Source organism: Pantherophis guttatus, chromosome 7 (genome assembly GCF_059756535.1).
Source record: "Pantherophis guttatus breed Tessera chromosome 7, ASM5975653v1, whole genome shotgun sequence".
Lineage (NCBI taxonomy): Eukaryota > Metazoa > Chordata > Lepidosauria > Squamata > Colubridae > Pantherophis > Pantherophis guttatus.
In genome coordinates this window covers 33615348-33640742 of record NC_142069.1, presented here as the reverse complement: position 1 = coordinate 33640742, position 25395 = coordinate 33615348, and the positions used below count along the sequence as shown (strand labels likewise).

Genomic DNA, 25395 nt, shown 5'->3' with positions numbered 1-25395 from the left:
TGCAAGGCGCTGGCCCAGGTCGACCGCGGCGCCGCTTTCACCGTGGACCGCTGGGAAAGGAAGGAAGGTGACCCGAATTCCGGGGTAGAGTGGGGATGCGTTCCTTTCTCATGGGCCGCGCACTGCCTGGCACCTCTTGTAGGTTGGAACTAATTCGGAGTACAGCTTCCCCTCAATGTTGCCGGCGCTCCCATAGTGTCATCGGTCAGCGCCAGCAACTCAGATTCGGGTACCCGGCGTATAAGATGACCCCCGACTTTTGAGATGATTTTCCTGGGTTAAAAAGTCATCTTATACGCCGGAAAATACAGTATATGTAGCTGTTTTTGGTAGCTCTCAACAGATTTTTGTTGAACAGGAACAAATAACAAGCCTTTAAAGATTTGATTATAGATGAGATATGGAAAGAAGAGATCTTTTGTTATAGTATCAGAGAAAGTGATTAGTTGTTGAAGTTGTTTGTACTTGTTATGATGAAGGGAGAAATTTTAAATAGTCTTCAGTTTGTATTCATTTTTTATCTTTGTCATTATAAATTTTAATTTAAAAATTACAAAAAACCAAACCAAACCAGGGAGGGCCATATCTAAGTAACTTTTTCAAATTATATTTCTGCCCAGGACTTAGATTTATTTTATTTGACCATTCTCATGGTTGCAAATCTTCCTTCAAAGTTATTCCTTCTACCCATTACATATTTCTTTTCCCATTTTTCCCTGAACCACCAAGCTGTCGATATCTCATTTTTTATTATCTTCCCTGGGATGTAATATAGGTGAGTAATCTACTATAAATATTATAATATATATTATAAATGTTATAAAATCATATATTTTATGATAATTAAAATATATGTCATCTCTGGCTCATAATCCTTCAGTGTTCTGCTTTGCATGTTTTGAAATCTCTATATGATTCTTGAGACCAGAATCTTTCCAGAATTATTGTGCCTAATAACACTGAAGAATCAGTTATGATAAGATTATTAATTACAATTTTTAAAAAAATGTGTGATTTGTACTTCCTGAGCCTTTATCAACTATACATATGTGTAATTATGATTATTATGTGTTTAACTGATTAAGGATGAAGTCTCTTTATCAGAATGAGTTCCATGTAGTGGCTGTTGCAGTGTTCCATTCTGGATCATCTGCTCAGATTCCTTTTTGGCCAACCTATCTACAATAATAATTACCAAAGACAAACTCCACCTCTGCCACTATTTAGCAACAAATCTCTTGTTCTTCCAAGTTGGATACAAATGATATCAGTTACATATTATTTATTTGTTCATCCTTTTGTTCTCCTGTCCTCTTCTGTCAATCCAATTCAATCCACAAAACGTGGTTTTTAAAAGTCACTGTTCTAATTGTTATTTTTTTTCTATTTAATAGTACATGTAGTCTTCACTTCCCAACCACAATTGGGACCAGCAAATCTATTGTTAAGCAAAACAGTTGTTAAGAGAAGCATCATGTGACAGTGTCTGTCTTGGACATCAGTTATTTTATTTATTTATTTTAATTATTTATTTATTTTGTCGAGTATGTATTAGATAATATATATAAGTATAAGCATGAATTGAATACATAAAATGAATACAATTAAAGGGAACATTAGGATGGGGATGGTAGGCATGCTGGTGCTCTTATGCACGCCCCTTACAGACCTTTTAGGAATGGGGTGAGGTCAACAGTAGCCAGTCTAAGGTTAAAATTTTGGGGATTTGGGGATGAAACCACAGAGTCAGGTATGCATTCCAGGCATTGACCACTCTGTTGCTGAAGTCATATTTTCTGCAATCGAGTTTGGAGTGGTTCATTTTAAGTTTGTATCTATTGTGTGCTCGTATATTGTTGTGGTTGAAGCTGAAGTAGTCATTGACAGATAGGACATTGTAACAGATGATTTTATGAGCTATGCTTAGGTCATACCGAAGGCGGCATAGTTCTAAATTTTCTAAGCCCAAAATTTCAAGTCTGGTGGCATAAGGTATTTTGTTGCAAGCAGAGGAATGGAGGACTCTTCTTGTGAAATATTTCTGGACACATTCAATTGTATTAATGTCCGATATGCAGTGCGGGTTCCAGACAGATGACCTGTATTCGAGAATTGGTCTAGCAAATGTTTTGTATGCTCTGGTTAGTAGTATATTATTACCTGAGAAGAAGCTATGCAAGGTTAGGTTTACAACCCTTAATGCCTTTTTGGCGATGTTGTTACAATGGGCTTTGGCATTTAGATCATTTGATATGAGTACTCCAAGATCCTTGACAGAGTGAGGGTCATCTACAAGGCCGTGTCTGTTAAGTTGGGTGAGTGAAGAGATGGAAACAGGCTTCAGACAACAGCTCTTTATTTGACAACTATTTACTATCCAGCAGATTGCCTCTCTGACAGCTTGCCCTTATATAGGGAGTTCAACCAATCACGTTTGAGTATTTTTCCCACTCAAACACCAGACCTAATAGAAACCTTTTTGGCTGTCAGTATTAACACCCCTCCCCTCTTAGTTGGAACAATCCACTCTGCATATGTAGTTGCGCAAGTAGGCAGGGCGTTTACAGGCCCTTCCAGACTTGCACAACTCAGTAGGAGTGGCGGCAGTGGCCTGAGTGGTAGTGCCTGCTGCCGCCCTCTGGTCTACCCATGGAAACTCCTGGAACTTTTCAGATGGGGCCTCGGGCTCGATTGGAACTGGTTCGCATTGCTGGATTCCTGGTTCTTCAGGTGCATACTCTGTTTCCATTGGACTTAAGTCTGCAAAGGAGGAATTATAATTTAATTCATTATTGACTGATTCTTGGGTTTCTTTGTTAGGGCTGAGGCGGCTGTGTAGTTGGCCTATGTGCCACCTCCATAGTTGCCCGTCGTCTAATTTAACAACATAAGACCTGGACCCTGTTGTTTTTTCTATTATCCCTCGTAGCCATATGGATCCTTTGGCAAAGTTTTTTGTGAACACCAGGTCTCCGATGCTAAAGGACCTGGTGCGGTTGGTTGGTTCCCTTATTGTTTTGGGGGCATGGTTTGGGTGGAGCCTGTCTAAAACTGACCGGAGCCAGTGGCCCATTAGTAGTTCGGCTGGGCTTCTCCCTGCTGTTGCGCTAGATATTATGTGCTGATACAGGAGGAATTTATCAACCCAGGCTTGCCAGTCCCCTGGTCCTAGTCTGCCCAGGGCTTCCTTGGCAGACCTTACCATCCTTTCAACCATGCCATTGCTGGCTGGGTGAAAGGGCGCTGTGAGGGCATGTCGTATGCTCTGATCTGTCAGGAATCCTTCGAATGGCATGGCAGTAAATTGTGGGCCATTATCTGACACGAGCACATCAGGTAGGCCGTGCATGGCAAACAATTTCTCAACACCTTAATTACTGCATCTGCAGTGGTTGTGCCTATCAGGATGATCTCCAATCATTTGGAGTACGCATCCACAACCACTAGGAATGTTTGGCCATGGAAAGGCCCTGCAAAGTCTATGTGGACCCTAGCCCATGGTGCTCAGGGATGTTCCCATTCCTACACGGGTGCCTTTGGGGTGCTGGCCATGACTCTTGGCACAGCCTGCACGTTGCTACCCATTCCTGTTTTTCTTGGTCCATTTTGGGCCACCAGACATAGCTTCTTGCTAGGGCTTTCATCCAGACAATCCCTGGATGGTCCTCGTGTAATGCCCTCAGAATAGGTGTCCATAAACTCAGGGGTATTATAACCTGATCCCACCCCCAATAAACACCCCCCTTGTGCAGACATTTTGTTTTGTTTTGCTATATAAGGCATGAACTCTGTACCAACCAGCCCTTTTGGCCCTCCCCTCCACACCCAGTTCAAAGGAGTCTTGAACGTGGCATTTTTAGCCAAATGCTTTGCCACTTCAGCAGAAGTCACAAGTCCGGAATCAAGGCAGTCAATGAGGAGGACAGGTTTGCCCGGGATAGGATTATTCAACAGTTTGGGCAGCGGGCAGAGGCTGAGGGCATCAGCATGTCCCAAAATCTTACCAGGTCTGTGGAGAAGTTTGTAGCTATAGGCCGAAAGGAAAATAGCCCATCTCATGATTCGGGGGCAGGGGGGCAGCGCCGCAGGTGTGGGGCGGTCCCTTGCCAAAAGCCCCAACAGCGGCAAATGGTCAGTCACCAATTCAAAATCCCTCCCAAACAAGTACTCACGGAACCGTTTGACCTTGGCCACCACAGCCAGCGCTTCCCTGTCCAGCTGGCTATAGTTCCTCTCTGTACTTGACAGAGTCCTGGAGAAGTAGGTTACCAGGGCCTCGTCATTTGACTCCTGAAATGCGGCAGTTTCCTTGCACTCCCCAGACCCAGGGACACTGCTTAGCTAGTAGTCTATGGAGGGGATCTGTAATTGTGGCTTTGTTTTTTAGAAATACGCTGTAAAAGTTCAGTAAGCCCAGAAACGCCTTCAGTTCAGTCTGGGGTGGGGGCCTCTTGGATTGCTCAGATTTTGCTTTTCGTTGGGTGTATGCCCTCCCCAGTAATCCTATACCCCAGGAATTCAACCTCGCAGACTCCGATTTGGCATTTGCTGCTTTTTGCACGGAGTCCTGCAGCGCAAAATTTGGTTGAAACTTCCCCTAGAGAATAGCTATTGTTTGTTGCTGGCAGTTATTAGCACATCGTCGAAATACGGCACTACCCTGGGAATTTTATGTAGCAGCCTTTCCATAATACTTTGAAAATTCCCAGGGCAATGCTAACTCCAAACTGTAAGCAGTGACACCTGAACGCCCCTCTATGTGTCACTATGATTTGAGCCTTGGCAGTAGCAGCATCTACCAGTAGTTGCTGACACGTCTGTGTGAGGTCAAGTTTAGCGAAAATCTTTCTGGGCCCCAGAGTGTGTAATAAATGCTGGACGATTGGTACTAGATAGGCCGACTGTTGAAGTGTTATGTTGATTGTGCACTTATAGTTGGCGCAGATATGCACAGACCCGTCCCCTTTAACGGGAGTCACAATGGGGGTCTCCTACTTTGCGTGGTCGACCAGTTCTAGAATGCCTTGCCGGATCAATTTATCTAACTCTAAGTCTATTTTGGGTTTTAAGGTGAATGGGACCTCTCTTGGTTTCATTCGAATTGATGCAACTCCAGGGTCCAGGCTGAAAGAAATAGGGGTGCTCACATACTTGCCGAGTTCAGGGCTGAACACGTCCTGGAATTCCCAGATCAGATCATCTGCAGTGGCGGTGGCAATGGTGTTGATGCCAATTACCCCCAAACCGAGGGAACTGAACCAATCTAAGCCAAGCAGGCTCATGAGGTCTCCACTGACCACCATCAATGACAGCTGTCCCTGGAATGCTGAATTTCACGTTGAACATTTCGCAGCCTAGTACAGGAATTTGATTTCCTTGATAGTCGCTTAGCTTCAGCCGTTGGTGGTTCAATTGTCGCTCCTGTAGTCTCAGAACCGCTCTCTTTAGTGCTTGCCAGGATATTATTGTCACTGAGGGCCCTGTGTCTATTTCCAACTCGCAAGGGGAACCCTCGATTAATATAATCATGTTTATTTTCTTTTGAGAAGGAGTGCTTGCTTGGCCAATTCTCGTCTCTGGAGTCCTTGCGTTGCTGTTACTCCGCCTCAGTTTCCATGTCTCGCGCCTTGGCTGCTTTGGTGTTTCTGGCAGGGTGACCTCAGGGGTAGTTCTGTGGTTGGGGGGCAGGTTTGCCCGGCACACTCTCGCCAAGTGCCCCTTTCATTCACATCTTCAGCAGATTGCATCACAATGGCGGTACAACACTCCTGGGTGCTGCCCCTCACAGCTGGCACATGGTTGCTGTTTACTTTCCTGTCCCGCAGGCCTTCTTGTGTGATAGACTTCGTCCTCACTATTTTTTGGACTATTCATCCTGATGGTGCCCTTTGTGCACAGTGGCTGTAGGCTTAGCTGCCAGGGCTGCTGGAGCTGTAGCCAGCTTTTGGAGCGATTCAGCTGCTCTATTAGATGACGTGGTAGCCCTTGCTTCATGTAAGGCGGACTGCAGTGTCAGGTTAGGTTTGGCGAGGAGCCTTCTTTGTAGGCGGAGGTCTTGTACCCCGCAGATAAGTTGATCCAAAAGGATATCATTCAAGTCTCTAAATTCACAGTGGGCAACGGCCTTTTGAAGTGCTGCAATTTATTTGTTGATGGACTTGCCGTCCTTCTGCATTCGGTGCCAGAATTCGTAGTGTCTCACTATTTTGGACGGAGCCAAAGTGTAGTGAGTCTTCAGCGCGTTCTGAAGCACTTACCATGGAACTGATTGCACCGGAGCTGGTTCAGACAGGGATTCTGCTGTGTCAAACACGTCGTGGCCGCAATGGCTGAGAAATAGTGCCTTTTTTCGGTTGTTGGATAACCCGAGATCATTTGCTTCCATGAAGCATTCGAACCGGGTCATGTACATGTCCCATTTCTCCTTCGTTGGATCGAAGGGCGCAGGCGAGTGGAACGCAGACATTCTTGCCACTAATTCACTCTTTGAATTTGGCATGCAAAATGGCCACTGCTCCTTTTTGTCTGCCTGGCTGGTTGTTCGTTGTCAGCTCTTTTTGCCTCAGTTCTCCTTCACAATTCCACCCTCGTCACCAGTGTTAAGTTGGGTGAGTGAAGAGACTGGAAACAGGCTTCAGACAACAGCTCTTTATTTGAGAACTATGTACTATCCAGCAGCTTGCCTCTCTGATAGCTTGCCCTTATATAGGGAGCTGTCAGGGAGTTCAACCAATCACGTTTTGAGTATTTTTCCCCCTCAAACACCGGGCCTGATAGAAACCTTCTTGGCTGTCAGTATCTAACAGTGTCCACTCAGCTTGTATTTTCTGTTCTGTTTTTGTCAATGTGTAAGACAGACAATGTGTAAGACACTGTGATCGGTTGAGATTTGGAGTTGCCAATTTTTTGACCATTCTGACACCAAGTCAAGGTCTTTTTGAAGGGTAGCAGCATTGTTGGTGGTGTTAAATAGTTTTACATCATCAGAGAAGAGAACGCAGTTACTTATAATATGATCACAAAGATCATTACGTATAGCAGAGATCTTCAAATGTGGCAGCTTTAAGACTTGTGGACTTCAATTCCCAGAATTCTCCAGTCAGCTATGCTGTGGAGTTGAAGTCCACAAGTATTAAAGCTGCCAAGTTTGGGGACCCCTGATGTATAGTATGAGGAGTGTTGGTCCTAGAACGCTGCCTTGGGGGACACTGCTATTAACAGGTGCAGGATTTGATAGGGCGCTCCTTATTTTGACCTCTGTTGTCTGCACAGAAGGCAGTTCCTCATCATCATCACTAACAGTTGTAGCTCTGTGCTTTCCCACGGAGGACAGCACAGTTCTCAGGACTGTCCTGCTGCAGCTGTGCTTCAGCCAAATCACTCTCAGCCGGCTGCTTGGAGCCATTGACCAACTCCCCTCCTGATTGCCTGGAACTGATTCATCTTCCTCCAAGCTGACATCTGGAGAGGTATCTGGGGAAGAGACCGGGGGGAGTCATCACTTCTCCTGAGAAGCCATTTTGGCAATTGTTTCATCAGCCACCTCAGCACAGGTCCTTGGCCTGGTGCTAACAAGAACAAAAGCAAGCTGTGAGATGGAGGAGGAGGAGAAAACGACAGTGGCAGGGCCTCTAGCCATATGAAGAAGATTGCCAGCCCTGTTCTAAGTTAACATACACAGACTACCAGATATATGAATGTGCTTATTTGCTTATTTGCTTGATCCTAATCCTCAGGACAGAATTTTTTTAAAAAATCAACATTTCTATAGCAACGTAATTGATATATATTATATTAATGACAATAATTCCTTCTTGAAGATAGTAACTGCGGAAGGGCAGGAAAGTAACACAGTTTGAATACTTATGACTACATCACTTATTACTTATACATATGTATAACTATCATTTTCTTCTTTCTAAAATATATAAATATGAGTGTATCTTTTTGTCTGCAAAAGATCTTCCCACTGTGCTCTTGAGGGAATTCTTTCAATATGCACTGATAACAATAAATACTGCAGTGAGTTTTTATTATTTGCTTTGGGTCCTATATGTTGATTCCACAATACAAATTATTTTGTCTCTCCTGAAGAAAAGATGGATAGCAGGGGAAAATTTTGAAAAAAGACTATTTTGTTTTAGTTTAATCTTCCTTCCTTCCTTCCTTCCTTCCTCCCTCCCTCCCTCCCTCCCTCCTTCCTTCCTTCCTTCCTCTTTCTTTCACATCAGTGTGAATATATATTGACGGAAATATTTCCACTATAAATTTTAATAATGAAGTGATGCAATTAGCCAGGAATATTTCTACCAATACTGAGGAACTCTTCATAATTGGATGAAGCAAAGAAATATAATTAAAGACTATAATGAACTATCAGTTGCAATATTTTTTTCTCTCTCCTGCATCAAAAACCAGGTGTGTAATATCCACAGCTGTTAGCACCTAACTTTGACATTCAAAAATTGGCATAGGGCTATTCAAGTGATTTAAAGAGATTAAATGGCTGGGAAGAGATGAAAAACAAAACAGGTCGTTCAAAAGAAGTGTAGAAGAGAAAAGAAACAAAAGATGCAGATTAATGGCTAGAACTGTAATCTTTAAAAAGGGAAAAATCAGCTTGTTCTAGAGTAGCGGACTCAACCTTTCTGGCTCCATGGACTGGCAGCAACAATAGCAGCAGCGGCGGCAGTGAGATAGGAGGGAATGGTTTTGCACACACAATCTAATTCTCATTCATGTGCAAATGAAGTTTTAGGTGCTTGCCCACTGCTTGCACAGCCCAGTTCCCAATGAGTCACAAACCAATACTGGTCTGCGGCTCAGGGCTTGGGGACCCCCGTTTTAGAGGGTAGAGAGGAGTACCCTAGCAAATTGAAACATGGCAAAGCCTTCTGCCTAAAGACAGATCCAGATTCAAGTCAAAGGCAACATCTTTTAAATGGCTGAGCTGAGAAATGTGAACAAGAAACAGCTAAAAGGGAGTTATATCCAGTGCCTAAGATTGGCATGAATTGAAGCAGATATCCATTCCTCATACAATATCCTGCACTCAGATTTGTTTGGATTGTACTCTTTTAAAAAAAAATCAGTTCTTTCATAATAAAAGAACTGTTTTTTTTTAAAATAAGACTACAATCCATTAATTCGAGAGCCAATAAAATCTATTCTTTGTTTGTTTATTGTTATGAAGAAAGAAGTATGGGCATTTACACTCCCTTAGTAGAAAAGATGAAAACATCTATGTTCTATTGACTCATTTTGGGGGATTCTCCAAACTACTTTTCTGCTCAAAACCAAGGGAAAGTTATAGAGTAAATTACTATAGTGACATAAACTCCACCTCCCTTTTCCAGAATGTAGACAAACAAGTTTGATGTAGTGAATTTAATTTTTCCCAACTAAACTTTCTAGCTTAACAATGAATATTTCTGTCTCTCTTCTATTACTCCTAGAGTTAGGCATGGATGAATAGATAGATGGACAGAGTGGTATTGGAGGACTGCAAAGATATCTTTTCTTGGAAGCAGTTCTAGGACAAATTCTTATGCTTGAATTTGAACTGCATGCTAACATTTTCTTCATCATGATTGGATCCTTGATCTCCTTACATCAGGAACTAAGTCATAATTTTTTCAGCTTCAGCTGGTGCAGAATGCGTCCGCGCGGGTTGTGATGGGAGTATCTCGACACTCCCATGTTACATCTCTCCTATACGACTTGCATTGGTTGCCGGTTGCCCTCCGGATGAGATTCAAAGTGCTGGTGATTACCAATAAGGCCCTATCTGGCTTAGGCCCAGGATATTTGGGGGGCCATCTGCAGCCAACAACAGCTGCCAATCGCCCAGTGCGGTCCCACAGAGAGGGCCTCCTCAGGGTGCCGTCGGTCAGTGTCGGCTGGGGACCCCCAGGGGGAGAGCTTTCTCTGTGGGTGCACCTACCCTTTAGAATCAACTGCCCCTGGAGCTCCGGGTAGCCCCCGACCTCCACTCTTTCCGTCGCGACCTGAAAACGTGGCTGTTTTGTTTGGCTGGCCTGGACTGATGGGGTTTTAATTTTTAACTTGTTAGTCTTAATTGCACTTTTAACTGTTAAATTCTGAGATTTAGAATTTTTTTTTTAATTTTTTCATTAGATGTTTTTTACTGCTGTGAGCTGCCCTGAGTCCGGCTGGAGATAGGGCGGCATATAAATCTCATTAAATAAATAAATAATTTTTTTTTTAATTTTTATTAATATAAATAGAAAGAACAACATGTTCAAAATCCATATAGACAGTGTGTTGTCTGGTTACAATTCTTTTGAGTAATATTCATCAGAGTAATAATAATAGTGTTCTCTAATAGTAATCTCATAGTAACAGTGTTTTTCCCTCATAATATTAATATATATTAATAATACAGAATAAAAATTAATGTGTTACAGTAATCAATCCTAATAATAAAATGAATCTTTTTCTTGTAGTTTTAGAAATTCTAACTCCTGTTTCTCTTGTTTAACTATCGATAAAACAAATCCCATACCTCAAAATATTCAGTGTCTTCCTTTTCTTTAATTTCAAATGTTAGTTTATTCATTTCTGCATATTCTAAAATTTTTATTATCTTTTCTTCTGTGGGGATCTCCTCGCCCTTCCAATGTTGTGTGAAGACAATTTTGGCTGCTGTTAACACATATATGATTAAATATGCATTTCTTTTACTGTATTTGTCTGGTATGATGCCCAACAGAAATATTTCCAGTTTTAAATCTATATGTTCTTTTATCATTTTTTCTAGCCAGGTGTGAATTTTAGTCCAGTATTTTTTTGCTTTCGGACATGTCCACATGTGGTAATACGAGCCCGGGATTTGATTGCACTTCCAACACTTGGCAGACATATTCTTAAACATTCTAGCTAATCTTGCTGGGGGGAAAGTGACATCTATAAAACATTTTGTATAAGTTTTCTTTATCTGCAGTGGACGTTGTCAATTTAGTTTCTGTCCCACAACTTTTCTTATTTGTCCAATTCTATAGAATACCCAAATTTTTAGCCCATGCTATCATGGTTTCTTTTAATTGCTCTTCTTCCATTCTAATAGTCAATAAATAATTATAGAATTTTTAAATCAGTTTCTTCTCCGGTCCTATTAAGATTTGATCCAATACTGATGGTTCTTTATAAAAAACATGTTTTAACATCTTTATAATATCTAGATTGTATCTGTACATGCAGCCACCATGCTAAATTTATCCTTTGGCTATTCAATTCATGTTTGTTTAAAATATCTTTGTATCTTACAATTTTTCCCATATCCATCACATTTGGGTATGTTAGTGCCTCCATCGTGGAGAGCCAGACTGGTATTTTCAAGAACTAAGTCATAATTCTTTTAAGACTTAGCAGTATTAGTTTCCCGCTTGGCACCTCAGTTATGAAATATCTGTAAATTTTTCATTAAGAACAGAAAACAGTATTTATAGTATAGGAAGAAATATCCTTTTGGGTTCAGCTCCAAGTGGGGGAAAAGACACTGGAAACATGGAGACTGCTTGGAAAGATAGTTTAATAGTGGACAGGATCACCTGGTTTGAGTTCCTGAAGGGGCGAGATGCAGTGAGTCCCCGGGTTTTGTCCTCTCTGGCTTTGAACTTTCTGGAGCCCAGAAAGAGTATCCTGATTGGTTGCCAGACTCCAAGGGGGTGGGGGTCTTAGCTTCCCTTGCTGGCTGATGTAATCTTCCCAGGTGCCATGTGGTGAGTTTCTGTTGCTAAATGGGTTCTACTGTGTTAGTTTCTGTTGCTAGATGGGTCCTATTGTGTTGCAGATGATGGTCCATTGACAAAGATGGGAGGGAATTGAGTTCCTGCCTCTGGCCCATTGACAAAGATGGGGGCAGGAAGATGGGAGCTGCTTCGTCTTTAAAACATGCTTCTCCATTTCTCATCCAGGGAAACATAATACTCTGCCTTTTTAATATTTCCCAAAATATTTCATTCCTCTAGGAAAGGGGTGGGTGCTAACTTCCTGTAATAGCAAGATTACTATGTTGGGATTACAATCTTATTTTTCACAACCAACACTTTCAAAAATATTATTCATGTTGTATTTTAAAGTTTGTGGAAAAAATAATTCACTGTCAAATTGCAACTTTTTGTCTGTGAAATTATTTTCATTTTATTTGGAATGAGCAAATTAGGAATAATATATCACAGCTAGGAATTAAAAAGATGGCTATTTTATTTAGCGTATGTAAAAAAAAATGGTAAAAAGATAAATTGCAGTTATTTGATTGCAGGATGCTGTAAATGTGGGCTGATTGCTAAGCACTTAAAATGCAGTTAAATTCCCATAGGAGGGGCCCAGTTATTCATATTTCAAATCTGGATCGTAAGCAGCTTTTTGGGGGTCCATTGTATCTTTGATCACATGCAACTGGTTGTAAGTCAAGGAGTAGTGCATGCCTTTGACAATCTATACAAAATCATACATGCAGTGAATGCAAATACCTTGTAACTTCAATATTGATACTTGAAAGTCTTTTTTTGCTGTGGCTATCAACACTGCAATTGCAGGCTAAAATTACTGCCATGTACATTGAATTTTTTAAGTCTAATATTCTGTCTGAAAACCAGAATAGTTTTTACAATCTTTCACTTTATTTACAGACTTCTTGCTTAAGACATTGTTCTAAGTTCATCAGACTTTAAGAAAAGTAGGTACTGAATGAAATGAAAACTGTAAATATATTGGACAGGACTGTTATAAAGCAATAAGGAAAATAGTATGAAGAAATGCTGGAACATATATGTTCCAAAAAATGAAGTGGTACACTGGTAGGACACAACAATATAAATCCATTTTTTTCAGTTAAGTGACATCGTAAAACAGAGTGAAGGAATACCTAAAATAGCTTCAAGGGGAGAAAGAAATGCTTTGGATTCAAAGGTACATGGATGTGCATGTAGTACCTTTGAGAAACACCTTAAAGCGGCTGAATTTTTTGTTTGGTTCTTGCAATTGCCCTCCAAAAGTGTAAATAATCCTGGAAAAAGAAGTGTTTCATGTTTCTCACATATGCTGTGCATGGATTAAAGTGCAGTCCAAGTCATTTTCATTTTGAATTCAAAGTGATGCTCAGTTGTGGTTGTTGCTGTTGTTACTATTATTATTGGTACATTCTATATTTAACAATCTAGTATATCAGGGGTGTCAATCTCAGTTTTATTGAGGACCGCATCAAGGTTGTGTTTGACCTCGAGGGGGCCAGGGTGGGCATGGCTGGGGTGGGTGTGGCCAGCTCGACATCACTTTGGCCGCGGCAGCCTCCTGCAGCCCACAACCAATCCTTCACTGTTTCCAGGGCAGCCCCGTGAGCCAGATCTAAGCACCCTGTGTGCCAAATCCAGCCCACGGTCCTTGAGTCTGACACCCTTGTAGTATGTTATCTTTTGAATAAACAAGTATTTAAAAATTATTTACATGTTGGATTTTTGTGTAATGAAAATGAAATCATGATTTATGATTTTGATAATTAGGAGAAATTATAGAGAGTCATGATGTAACTAGAGAAAGAGGTGAATTTATAATTGTTCTTATAGCTGCTGTACAAAAGATCAGAAGCCACTTCTTCACACCTTTTTATTTTCTATTTTTGTTTCCTTCTTGCACTATTACCTTTCTCTGTGATTTTTTTTTACTTACTCTATATTAACGTATATTAGTTTTTATCTTTGTTTTTAAAACCTTAAATAAAATTATATGTAAAAATTATTTGCAATGTTTATTAACTGCCCAATTCAGACAACCACAATAAAAAAGAGAATATAATGTTTTAGTTTTAAAAAGTGAAATTCTGGCAAGACAAGTATCAGGATGGAAGGGCTGAAAATTAATTTAATTCAAATGTTTTGCATCAATCTGGACTCTTTCAATAAAGCAGCAAGCGCATGAGGAGCTGATTAGGAACAAGACCACCTTGGCTAGAGAGGATAATTTAATCTTCCTAAGAAGAATAGTGTTAGAAAGGATGGTCTTTAGCACAGTGGGAAAAATGGTTAAACTGTTCTCAAGTGAGATAGAGAATGCAGATTCTGCAGACAAATTAGGACACAATCTTATACTTTTACCTCAAGTAGCAAACTGTCTTGGCTAGCAGGTTCTGGTCCATATCTGCTAAGGGATAAAGCAAGACTTTGGCAATACATGTAACAAAAGCTTTTGTTCTTTTACCAACTTGTACTGACCACTCAACCCTAACCCTAAATTTTATTTTAAGCCTGCTTTGAAATGATTCAAAGACTCACTAGAGCAAATTGGATATTATCTAGCAAACATTCTGACATAAGTTATATCTTTGCTCCAACCAATAGCTGAATAATTTGTACTAGAAATTTGTAGTGACAAATATCACTACTTGTCAGTTTTGATTGTAAATCTCTGGTCTTCTCAAGCTCAATTCTGCCCCTTAGTCTTTAGCATAATTAACATGTTGTAAATTAATTATAGAATTAATTATCATATATTTTAACAATGAGCTTTTCCATTCAGGTGGTCTGCAAAAAGTTAAAAAATGTTTGAAAAGTGTTATAATTGCAGAAACATTTATTTTTGACAAATAAATTATAATTTTTTTGACTGAAGGCACAAACCTACTGTACATAACGTTAAGGTTTTCGTCTTTCACTTCCAAAGCTTAATAAGGATAAATGGTGAACCTCTTTTCAAGTGCAGTAGGATTATTATAATAGAAATTATGTTTATGTTAATTTGTAGAAAAACAACAAAAATTAAACAGCCTGTTAAAGTTCCTTTTTCCGGTTATTCATGAAGAGTATTTTATTTGCAGATGTATACAACAAACAAATGTTCAATTTTGTAGTAATTTTTAATATCTTGAATCAAAATGTTATTGTAAATAAAACATTCCTACAGTATTTCACCCACCACCAGAGTTATTTCTGGTGTTAGATTTTCTTGCTAATTTGCCTTTTTTCCCCGTTTTTCCTTGTCTTCACATTAAGCACTCTTTCTGTGTCCTTCAATTTAATTCTTTCCCCTCCCCCAGCCATTCCAGTTGTTGCTTTCCTAGCTCTCTATGGAATGCTTGTGCCTTGAAGCCCTCATGGTTGCTAAGCAACATTCCTCATTTTGCCATGTGGCTAGCTGCTATGGCAACATCTCCCCATTTACTTTTTTTCAGCTGTTTGCTACCATAGTACCCCTGTCAATGCAACCATCTGTGGCAGGGAGCAGCCAAAATCTACCATGAATTAATTCTACTTTTGTCTTGTTCTGGTGCTTTTTAATGGACTACATGATGCCTTGCCTAATGTTTTCTTCATGTCAAATACATTTTAAAATTTATTTTTAATTTTGGTTGCTCTCCAATCAAAGTAATGTTCTTTATTACATTAAATTTTGGAAACATTTTACAATTTCCATTTATATTGATTCTTAAATAAATTCTTGGATGCAGATCCCATTTATTCCCATTTCACTGATTTGGGCACTGGCCTAAACCTAAAACATGACTGATTCGATCAAGAACTCCAAATTCAGAAACAATACTTATTTCACTTAATCAAACTAACCAATATTCTGTCCATGACAGTACGTAAAGTTTAATTATAAAGAGCATTGATAATTAGCAAAAGTGTTGATAATTAGCAAAAAAACAAGTTTACTTACATATGTTGTGGTTATTTATAATCTATAAAATAAACATATGAAACACCAGACTTTATAATGCTATCTAAGCTGTGACCTTTACGTTGATGTTTATTTTTATTTTACAATTATCTTCTAATTTATTTAACTATGAATCCAAATAACAAGAAAGCTCCTTTCCTCCTTATATAACAAATATTTTCAATTATCGTTGTACATAAAGTGAGCGCTATCAGAAAATATACATGTACAAGTGCTTAAGATGGCAATTCTTAAGAGTTAAATTCAAGTAAACCCAGTGATCATATATTTAAGTAATGTACCACAGTGTATATGCGAATGTGTTGTTAATGCTGTATCAAAACATGTAACTATTTTTAAAATAAAACTGAATGCAGAAAATAATTATCTTTTGTACTCTGGAAAACATACTGTAATTCAAAGCAACAGCAATCATTTTTCTGTTGTTTATTATGTAGCTTTCAAAGATAATGAGACAAAAACATTGGCAACTCCCATAAATAATCTTTCTCCATTTCTGATGCTCTATTTCTTTTGTCAAAAACATTTACAATGTTACATGTATTGCTTGCAATAATTAAGACTTGGGAAATTTTTTGTTACTTGGGGGCACCCAATATTTGATTGAGGGGGAGTTTAGGTGGGGTAATAATTTAAAAAATATGCTTGAGTTCTTCTTGCCATAATAACTATTATAGGGTTTCTCATGGCCTGACAAAACCAAATCATAGCACAACCCAAATTTTCAGTTTGAATTCAATAGCACCTTGTCTTTCCAAAGTTTTTGAGTTTTAGCCACCTTGCCATAATTTTAGAGCTACTATAAAACATCATTTGTCAAGTATCTAGTTCTTCTCTGGCCACTTGCACATTTATTTCATATACTCTCTGGGTAGATAACAGTAAAAACACCTAATAAGAAAGCAAGATCAGATTTTTTTTAAAAAAGGCCCAAATTAGAGTGTCCAGCCCTGGTACACCTTGCAGATAATGCTTTACCCTCTCTTCCATATCAACACTGAATGGAACAGGCCTAAGAGGAAAAAGGAGAACCATCATTGTGCCTCCTACTCATAAACCCTATGATCAGCTCAGAAAGATGTCATGACATTATCAAAAGCCAAGATAGTTGCATCACAGATGTCCCAGCCCCACTAGAGTTCATCCACCAGCATAACAAATGCTGTTTCCATATTATATCCTGGCCTGAAACCCAAATGGAAAAGATCCAGATAATTCACTTTATCCAGGACTCTCTGTTACTTTTTATTTTTATGTTTTTAGTTTCTGCACGTTATTCTACAGTGGAATTACTTTTAGTTCTAAAAATAAATGCTATAAAATTTTAAATAAACAAATCACATATAGTAAATTATGCTGAACAATAATGACTTTCACTTAGTTAAGCCTTGGTATGGTCTCAAAAAGAATAAACATGCATGCTCATTTGTAAGCCATTGAAATGAGAATAAAGAAACTAATTTCATTCTACTTAAATTGGAAAGTGTGTAGAAAAATAATAATTCCAATTGAATGTTGGATTTTTGCAGAGTCCAACTAGATCAGGGCAGTCAAACTTGCGGCCCACAGGCCAGATGTATCATGCGCTGGCCACGCCCACGCCGTTTAGCGAAGGGGGGAAAGTCACAATACGTCATGATGACACGAGTTTGACACCCCTGAACTAGATTGTAAAAAACAGATTTTTTAATCAATTTGATATAGTCTTGAGCATTTGCTCTTGCATTGTTGCAACAGCTCTACCTGAAAACAAGATAATTAAGTATTTAAATTTGGCATGATGTGATGTCTCCCTTGGACGACTCCTCAGATTCTTCCTCGGAGGTTGGCTCAAGGGAGGATGAGCTCATTCCTGGCATGTCAGGAACTGGGTTAATTAATGACTCTGAACAGCTGGCCGAAAGATATTTACAGGGAGCTTCGGCTGGGAACAGCTTGCAGGGGCGGTCAGTGAAGAGGAGGAGCTACCTTCCGTGCTGGATCCGAGAGCATACAGGGCAGAGAAGAGACAAGAGCAATGGTGATCTGCCAGATTACTTGGGGAAGGCACCAGCTGTCTTGATGGGCTGCACTGCAAAACTATTTATCATGATAGGCAGAGGGAGGCATTGTTGGGAACAACATGTTTCGTTTCTGGGTGTGTGTGTTTGTTCTTCATGCTTCATGCTTCCTGCTGGACTTTGGAGACTCTCAAGAACTTTTCTTGCCAAGTGAGCTCTTGTGGGCGAACTTCAATTTGGTTTGGTAGATTAACTTTGTTTGGTGGACTATTTGTTGAGTGACTTTCCATTGTTTTATGGACTATTGGCCATTGCCTTGTGGCTTGCTTGGCTTGCTTGTGGCTGGAGTTATTTGGGACAGTTCTGAGACTGGGTGAAGGGAATTGCTGGGGAACATTAATAAACTCTCTAAAGCAGGGGTCTCCAACCTTTCGGACCTCAAGGACCACTAAATTCATAATTTTAAATCCCGTGGATCACTAATATGATCTACCTAATGACGGCTGGGTAGGCATGACTGGGTGGGCATGGTAAACTCGATGTCACTCACGTTGAGGGGTGTCTTGCCAGCCTCTACTCGCCCCTCCCCTCCCAAGCTACTCCTCGCCTGCCCACCCGGGCTCCTTAGTGACCCAACAGGAAGCAGTTACTGGAGCTAAGCAGCCACCATGAGAAATAGTTCACAAAACAGCTCATATTGTATCTGACTGAAAAGGAGGCTCAGCAAAAGCACCTCACTGAGGACTACGAGCATAGGCTTTCTAAGCAGAGGGAAGACCTGCAGGAGTGCCAGGTACCGGCGCCTGGAGGCTCAGCAGGCTGAGATGGTCAGCCAGTTCCAGGCCATGATGCAGTCCCATTGGAACAAGGCCCTCCTGCTCTTCACCACCAGCGGCGCTTCCCTCCAGCCTTTGCCCAAAGCCACTCACCAGGAGGCTGAAGCAGACCGCAACTCAGAATTTCTGCTCTCCTCCGACCCGCACAAAAAGACCCTGAAGGGGGAGACTCTCCGCAGCAACACAAATGTGCCATAGTTTGAGGACACCTGATTTAGTGCAATATAAAAAATGCAAATAATTTTTCTGTGGACCACCAAAATTTTCTTGCGGACCACCAGTAGTCCACAGACCACCAGTTGGTGACTGCTGCTCTAAAGCACACTTACGTGTGTGTATGAGTGAGTGGAGCAGCACACATGAAAAGTATAGCTAGCACATTCCCATTAAGTGTAAAATAGATGCACAGTTGACTAAAATGGTATACACATTTATATTTAAAATATATGGGATAAAAAAAAAGAAACTCCATATCTTAGGGAACCAAATAATGTGTGTGGACTAATAAGTATAAATATTTAATACTAGTTTATGTATGAATATTAAATATTTACATTTCTTAGTCCACATACAATATTTACTTCCCTAAAATACACAGTTCCTTTTTATCCAATATATGTTAAATAGAATTTTCCACTTTTCATGCATTTATTTTTGCATGATAGTTCTTTTTTATATCAATATACAATACCTTCAAACAAATGTATAGCTCTGATAGATATTTAAATTCAATTTTCAACATCTTTCTTAAAATTTAAAATCATTAAGAAGTTTATATTCCAAATGACTTCTAAGGGCCATATTATAGCTTTAAAGAAAACTTCAGTTGATATTGATGAGACTCACAAATTGTGCAGAATAATAGCTAATCACATTGCGCTAAGTCAATGAATGAATTGAACAAACTACAGTGCCTTGGTTGACGAATTTTGCTAAGTCACAAACTATATTACTGTTTAACCATGGTTAAAATAGATACTAATTTAACTGCTGGTTCATGAAAACTGACAATATTTTTGTATGACTTTATTTTTTAAAAAAAATCTGGTTGGACTCCTGGATACATTCAAACCAATACAAAACTCTTGAACTAGAGATGAATAAGAAGGTGAAATAATTGCACACTAAAGGGGAATGCTAAATGGGTAGTTAATAATGCCTATTTGGGCCAAAATATAAATAAACCCTTGCTCTAGGGCAATAAAAGTAATTTTGGTATAAGTTCCAGCCTGATGCCAATTGGGATAAGTGATGGGCCGAAGCATGTTTTTTAAACTGTATGCATTATCTCATCTTTTAGTTGTGCTTTATCTGTTCTCACAGGATATTTAGGGCATAAATAGGTACATATTTAGAAAGGGTGGTTAGCATTGCCTTTTTTCCCCCCTCACTAAAATAAGAAAAGCAGTTTGTGGGCAATAGACAATCAACAATAAACATCAATCCTATTTTTTCTTCTAGGGCAGACAATAAAAGGAACAAGGACAGGAATTGCATCCAGTTCTATCACTTTCTAAATACCGTAGCATCTCATCTAAACTACCATTTCAGGGAACAAGCAGTAGAGTCTAAAAACAAAACAAGACAGTGCTGTTCATCTCCTCTTTCTTATTTTCTTCCAATATACATAAGAGGGTGAATGCTTAATGAGAATACAAGTAGGCATCACTACCCACTCAACATTTCCCCTTAATAATGTAATTATGCAATTATCTCACCTTCTCTTTCATCTCTGGTTCCTGAGTTATGTATTAATATGAATTAGCTTTAAGGAGTCCAACCTTCACACCAACCAGTGACAAAAATAGAGCTGGTAAATGAAAATGGTCTTCTAATTTTCTCCAAGAAGCAACACCATTTTATTTATTTGCTTCTTTGGCTGACTAACTCCAATCCCTCTCCCTACTCCTTCTGCCATTAAACTGAAATAGGTAGAATGGTCAAGATGAAACAGCAGCTGAGCAACAAAAGATCCTTCTCCAAAAGAAGAAAATGTGTCTAGCATAACAGAAACAAGTAGGCTTTAATCTGATTATGCCAAAACTTTTGCTCACTGATAAGAAAAGCCAACATAAGCACACTATTCCTTACCAGCTAATACAAAAACATGGGATAATTTATTTTTATTTAGTATAGTATCTATATTCTATGCATTTGAATCTAGGAAATTCACAACAAAAAACAGAGTAAAACAGAAAACTATTTGATGTAAAACTTCCAAATACCATTCCCAGCCTATCAGGTTAAAAATAGACATTTACCATCCCTCATTTTTTAATAGCCCACAGGTAAGCAAGTAATTTAATGTAATCTAATTTAGGATGGAACAAAACAGTTTTCACTGCCATCAAAAAAGTTACCAATTATCAGGGTCATATAGATCTTTTGAGGCATAGCTGTGTTCCATCATATTTATTCTTCAATTTTCACCAGTTTAGTGTGTCCTGTTTATGTTTAGCTGTTGCTCTTAAAAATAGCAATCTGTTCGTACATCCTTTCTCTTCTGACTTCCGGAGATTAAATATACAACAGATGCTTGCTCCTAAATACTCTCTTTTTTTATACATTTTAGGCACTTCACTTGCTCATTTACTTGTCCCTTTGTAGAATATAATACTGAGAGGTGATCATCAATGATTTCATCATCTTATTTGTCCCCTGGAATTCACTCTCTGAGTAGCATTACAGTGGCATTTTTATCCAGGAATCAAATTCTTCCCATACCTTACAATGCCAAATTATGGACACTGGTATTGTAATTATTATTAGTAAATTTATACCCTTTATTTTATACTACTGAAGACAGTGGTCGTGGATTCTGCAATTATTTCCTGTATTGGTTGCCGTATCACTAGCTGCTTACCAGCTGTCTTCTTCTATACAGGTAGTCCTTGACTTATCACAATTGAGCCCAAAATGTCTGTTGGTAAATGAGACAGTATTAAGGGAATTTTGCCGCATTTTACGACCTTTCTTGCCACAGTTGTTAAGTGAATCTGGCTTCCCCATTGACTTTGCTTGTCAGGTTGCCAAAGGTGATGACGACGTGACCCCAAAACACTGCAAACATCATAAATATGAGTCAATTGCCAAGCATCTGAATTTTGATTAGATGACCATGGGAATGCAACCGCCGTGTGAAAAAAAAAATCACGTCACTTTTTCAGTGCCGTAACTTTGAACAGTCAATAAATGAATTGTTGAAAGTCAAGGACTACCTGTATTGCTTTATTTATTCACTAATACCTATCTTTCATTTGATACAGCTAAAGCCATTGAAATGTGTGTGAGGGGAGCAAAGATGATAACCTGCTTACATGGCCTCTACTTATTCTCTTACAGAATGAATGGGATTGAATTACCGGTACTAGTCTTCAAAATTAGGGGAAATGGAGAGTAAAGTGCAAATGAATGAGGCAATTTTTATTTCAATGACCAACTGTCTATGCTTCTAGAAAGCTAACAAGTAGATGGCAAATGTATCTTGCCTTTCATAATCTCTCTCCTTCTGTGCATGCTTAGAGTTGGTGGCACTGTGGGGGAAAATACCAAGTTCTTTCTGGCTATTTATTCCCATCTCCCACTTCTCCATTTTCCACCTCTCTCAAATGTCTTAAATATTAAAAGTTTGCTGTTGTTTACTGTTTGATTTCATTTCATCAACAAATTTAAAACGGAAACATCAAGACTTTTTACTCTACTTTATTCTAAGTATTTAGAATAAATGAGTAGTTTTGTCCCTGCAGAATACCTTAAGATAGCATTGCTGCAGGCAATGAAACAGGAAGGGATATGTGGAAGAAAAGACTTGTGGGAAAAGGGTGTGGAAAATCACTGTAGAGAGGAAAAAGCAGCTGGTAAGGTATGATTTTAGAAAAGCAAACAAGGTATGTTTGTATTTAGCCTTTCCTATTTCCCATTTAATAACAATTCAATTATTTTCTAGCTTAAAATTATTTTCCCAACTGAAGATCAAAATGTGGAGATAATGTATTGTGCTTCAATACGATGGATACATTCAATTTATAATAAAGCTATTTTATTACATAACATTTTATTCACAATGGATATATTGTGGATAAAGAACCTACAGCTCAAAAAACAACAATTGAATAGTGAACTTATTTTCCTTAGGAATAACCCTAAACGAACTCAACGTTTACTTGATCCTTAAGTAGACGCTATAGATTTGCCTGTGAGAATATCAGAACGTAACTGATATTCCAAATATGTCACGAGTTAACAGTTGTACGGCAGCTTAATTTTACAATAGTTACCTCCAAAGTGTGGCAACATTATTCACTACTTTTACCATGGAATACAGAAATTGTATTTCACTGACACTGAGGACTCCTCTGAAACAGTACAAAACACGAAGCCTCTCTTCAGGAACATGCTGATTTCAAAGCTATTCAGATACACCGAAGTAACTCCAACCGATCCAGCCGAGACAGTTTACGCTACATCGGTCAGCTTCGTAAACTGTAGCAGCACTTTCTCCTGCTGCCACTGCCGTCAATTTCTAGCTTAACAATCAACAAGGACTTCCGTTCCACCTTAACTCGCTTATCAACTATCTGCCGCTCAAACCAATAATTTCCTTACTGCAAGAAGGGGAGGAGTTTCCAGCAAAATATGCTAAGTAATTGTGGAATATTTGCATAACCGTCGAAACGGCCGATCTGCGGATTGGCCGGCGAAAGAATGCCGTTCGCACGTCCGCCCCCTCAGCTTTTTCAAAGGAGGTGTGGCCAAGAGAGTGGGAGGGGAAATCACAGCTCATTTGCATAACGGCCCAGCACATGCTGTAGGCTGTGTGTTTCTTTTTTTTGAATCATCGGCGGCAGTGGAAGCGGACGGGAGCACTTGTAGCAGCGCTCTGAACCACTGGCGGCGAAAAGACTTCTACTCGCAGGTACTGCTGCAATCCCCGAGGGGAGGGAGGGAGCGGGTGTTGGATACAGGTCAGGTTTTGTGTTGGAAACGGTGGCAGCCAGTACACCTAAAAACAATTCTCCTCAGGCATCTTTTATGAGGGAAGACTTTCTCCTTTTTATCGATTCCCCTCCGACTTGCCTTGTACAAATCGCTGACGCGGTGAAAAATTTCCGGATTCCTCACTGCCGCTCCTGGCGGTAGTTTCCGTTCGCTCCTTACCCCCCCCTCCCACCGCTGGTTGATGGGTGGCGGTTTCCTGTATCCTGGCAGGAAGTATGTGCCTGAGCATGCGCATTGCATAAGCGCGCCTGAAACCCTCGTTTCTAGTGTTGCACGACGAGGAGGTTTTCTTCAGAGGAAGCGGCCATTTCCCCGATTTATGAACAGTCGAGGACACCTGATTTTAATCTCATGTAATCGGTTAGTACTGTATTATTTTAATTTATATCTCTGCTACTGAAGTCTGTCTGAAATTACGTTGGCTGGGTTATGCTGTTTTTTGATGTTTCTATTTATTTGAGTTTAAGGTAAGTACGGTAAGGTGGGACAATTTTGTTTGTCTTTTAACACAGGTTTAATTTTATTTATTCATTAAAATGTAAATATTTGGATATTGATTAGTTGTATATGTTCAGTTTAAAAAATGTCCTGATTTGTAGCCCTGAGAAGGAGCTAAATACACAAAGTGAAAGTACTGACAGCGTTGTTAAAGAATAGACTAAACTTAGAAAGTAATAATACAATTAATAAGGTAGAGTTTTTAGTATTATGTAAGACAACAGTTTACTCATTTTGCTCTTTGGATGATTGGGCAACAATTAAAATAACCTTTTCATTACAGTAAAGGAGAGATTTTTCCAGTTGTGGATTGTGTTCAAAAGTTGGATTTTCAAGAAGACTACTGTCTTGTGTATGTTTGCAATCTATATACTGTTAATATATGTTAATGTTTCTGCCTTTGTTTATTTGTGTGCATATACACAAATGCACACACAAAACATTCATATGTATTTAAGAGAAAAATAGTTGTTTTGATTTATAAATAAAAATAGTCTTAATTAGAAAAGATATTTGCTTGAAATGATACTCGCTATGGATTTAAAACTTTGCTGCTAAAATATTGACAAAATTGTCAAAAACATAAAGAAGACGGAAGACTACTTGGCAATACAGCTAGAATATAAAATAAAAACTTGGATATAATTCTTTAATTCTCATTCATTTATGTATTACATAGAAACATATAAAAATTACTATAGTTTTGTAGTTTAAAATCAAAATGCTTCAAGTATTTTCTAGAACTATTTGTGCTGATTTATGGGTTTTTTAATTCTGGGAAAGTGGTATATAATAGTATGGCAATTTTGCCATGTTTATAAATATGACAATTATATCAAAATTAGCAGTATTTGCAAATATTATTTAACTTTTAAAATTGCTACACTGTTATATGACCTCTAGCTTTTTCCTAAAATAAATAAGAGAGCTCCCTTTGTTTTGCATGATCAGTGTGTGTTTTATTCACAAATAACTTTCTTTGCTTTTATTTAAAAACCAGCATAGTTATCAGCAAAATTATCTGAATTTAACAGTAAGTATGCTATCCACTCTGAACATGGTAGATAATGTTGCCGGTTTCTAGTTTCTGTTGTGGAAAATACATTGATGGTGAGATTTAAACTGCTATATTTTATGAAACCTCAAACTACGGGCACAATCTTCTGTGTGAATAAGTAATTAAAGGGTTCCAAATCTTGTTTTTGTATTCAAGGATTATGTATCAGTGTATTGGGAAGTAATAGAAAAACTGTATGCCGTGTATATGCATATCTTTCATTCTTATACATTGCAATACAAAGAAGAGCGAATGTTGTAATGCACATTGATCATTCATTATGGCATTATGTCTTGGTGTCTCTGAGTGC

The 25395-nt window shown here is 39.0% G+C and overlaps 1 protein-coding gene across 2 annotated transcripts in view; it reads left to right on the top strand.

Moving 5' to 3' along the window:
- The first annotated feature begins 22868 nt into the window (after positions 1 to 22868).
- ATF7IP (activating transcription factor 7 interacting protein) overlaps positions 22869 to 25395 on the top strand; it is an 86847-nt gene continuing 84320 nt past the window's right edge. The window contains exon 1 of one of the 2 annotated variants that reach the window (XM_034403534.2): positions 22869 to 23890. In XM_034403534.2, the coding sequence (XP_034259425.2) occupies positions 23712 to 23890 (179 nt within the window). In that variant the 5' untranslated portion in view covers positions 22869 to 23711. The remainder of the gene's footprint in view (positions 23891 to 25395) is intronic. The other variant, XM_034403535.2, reaches the window with a different exon arrangement.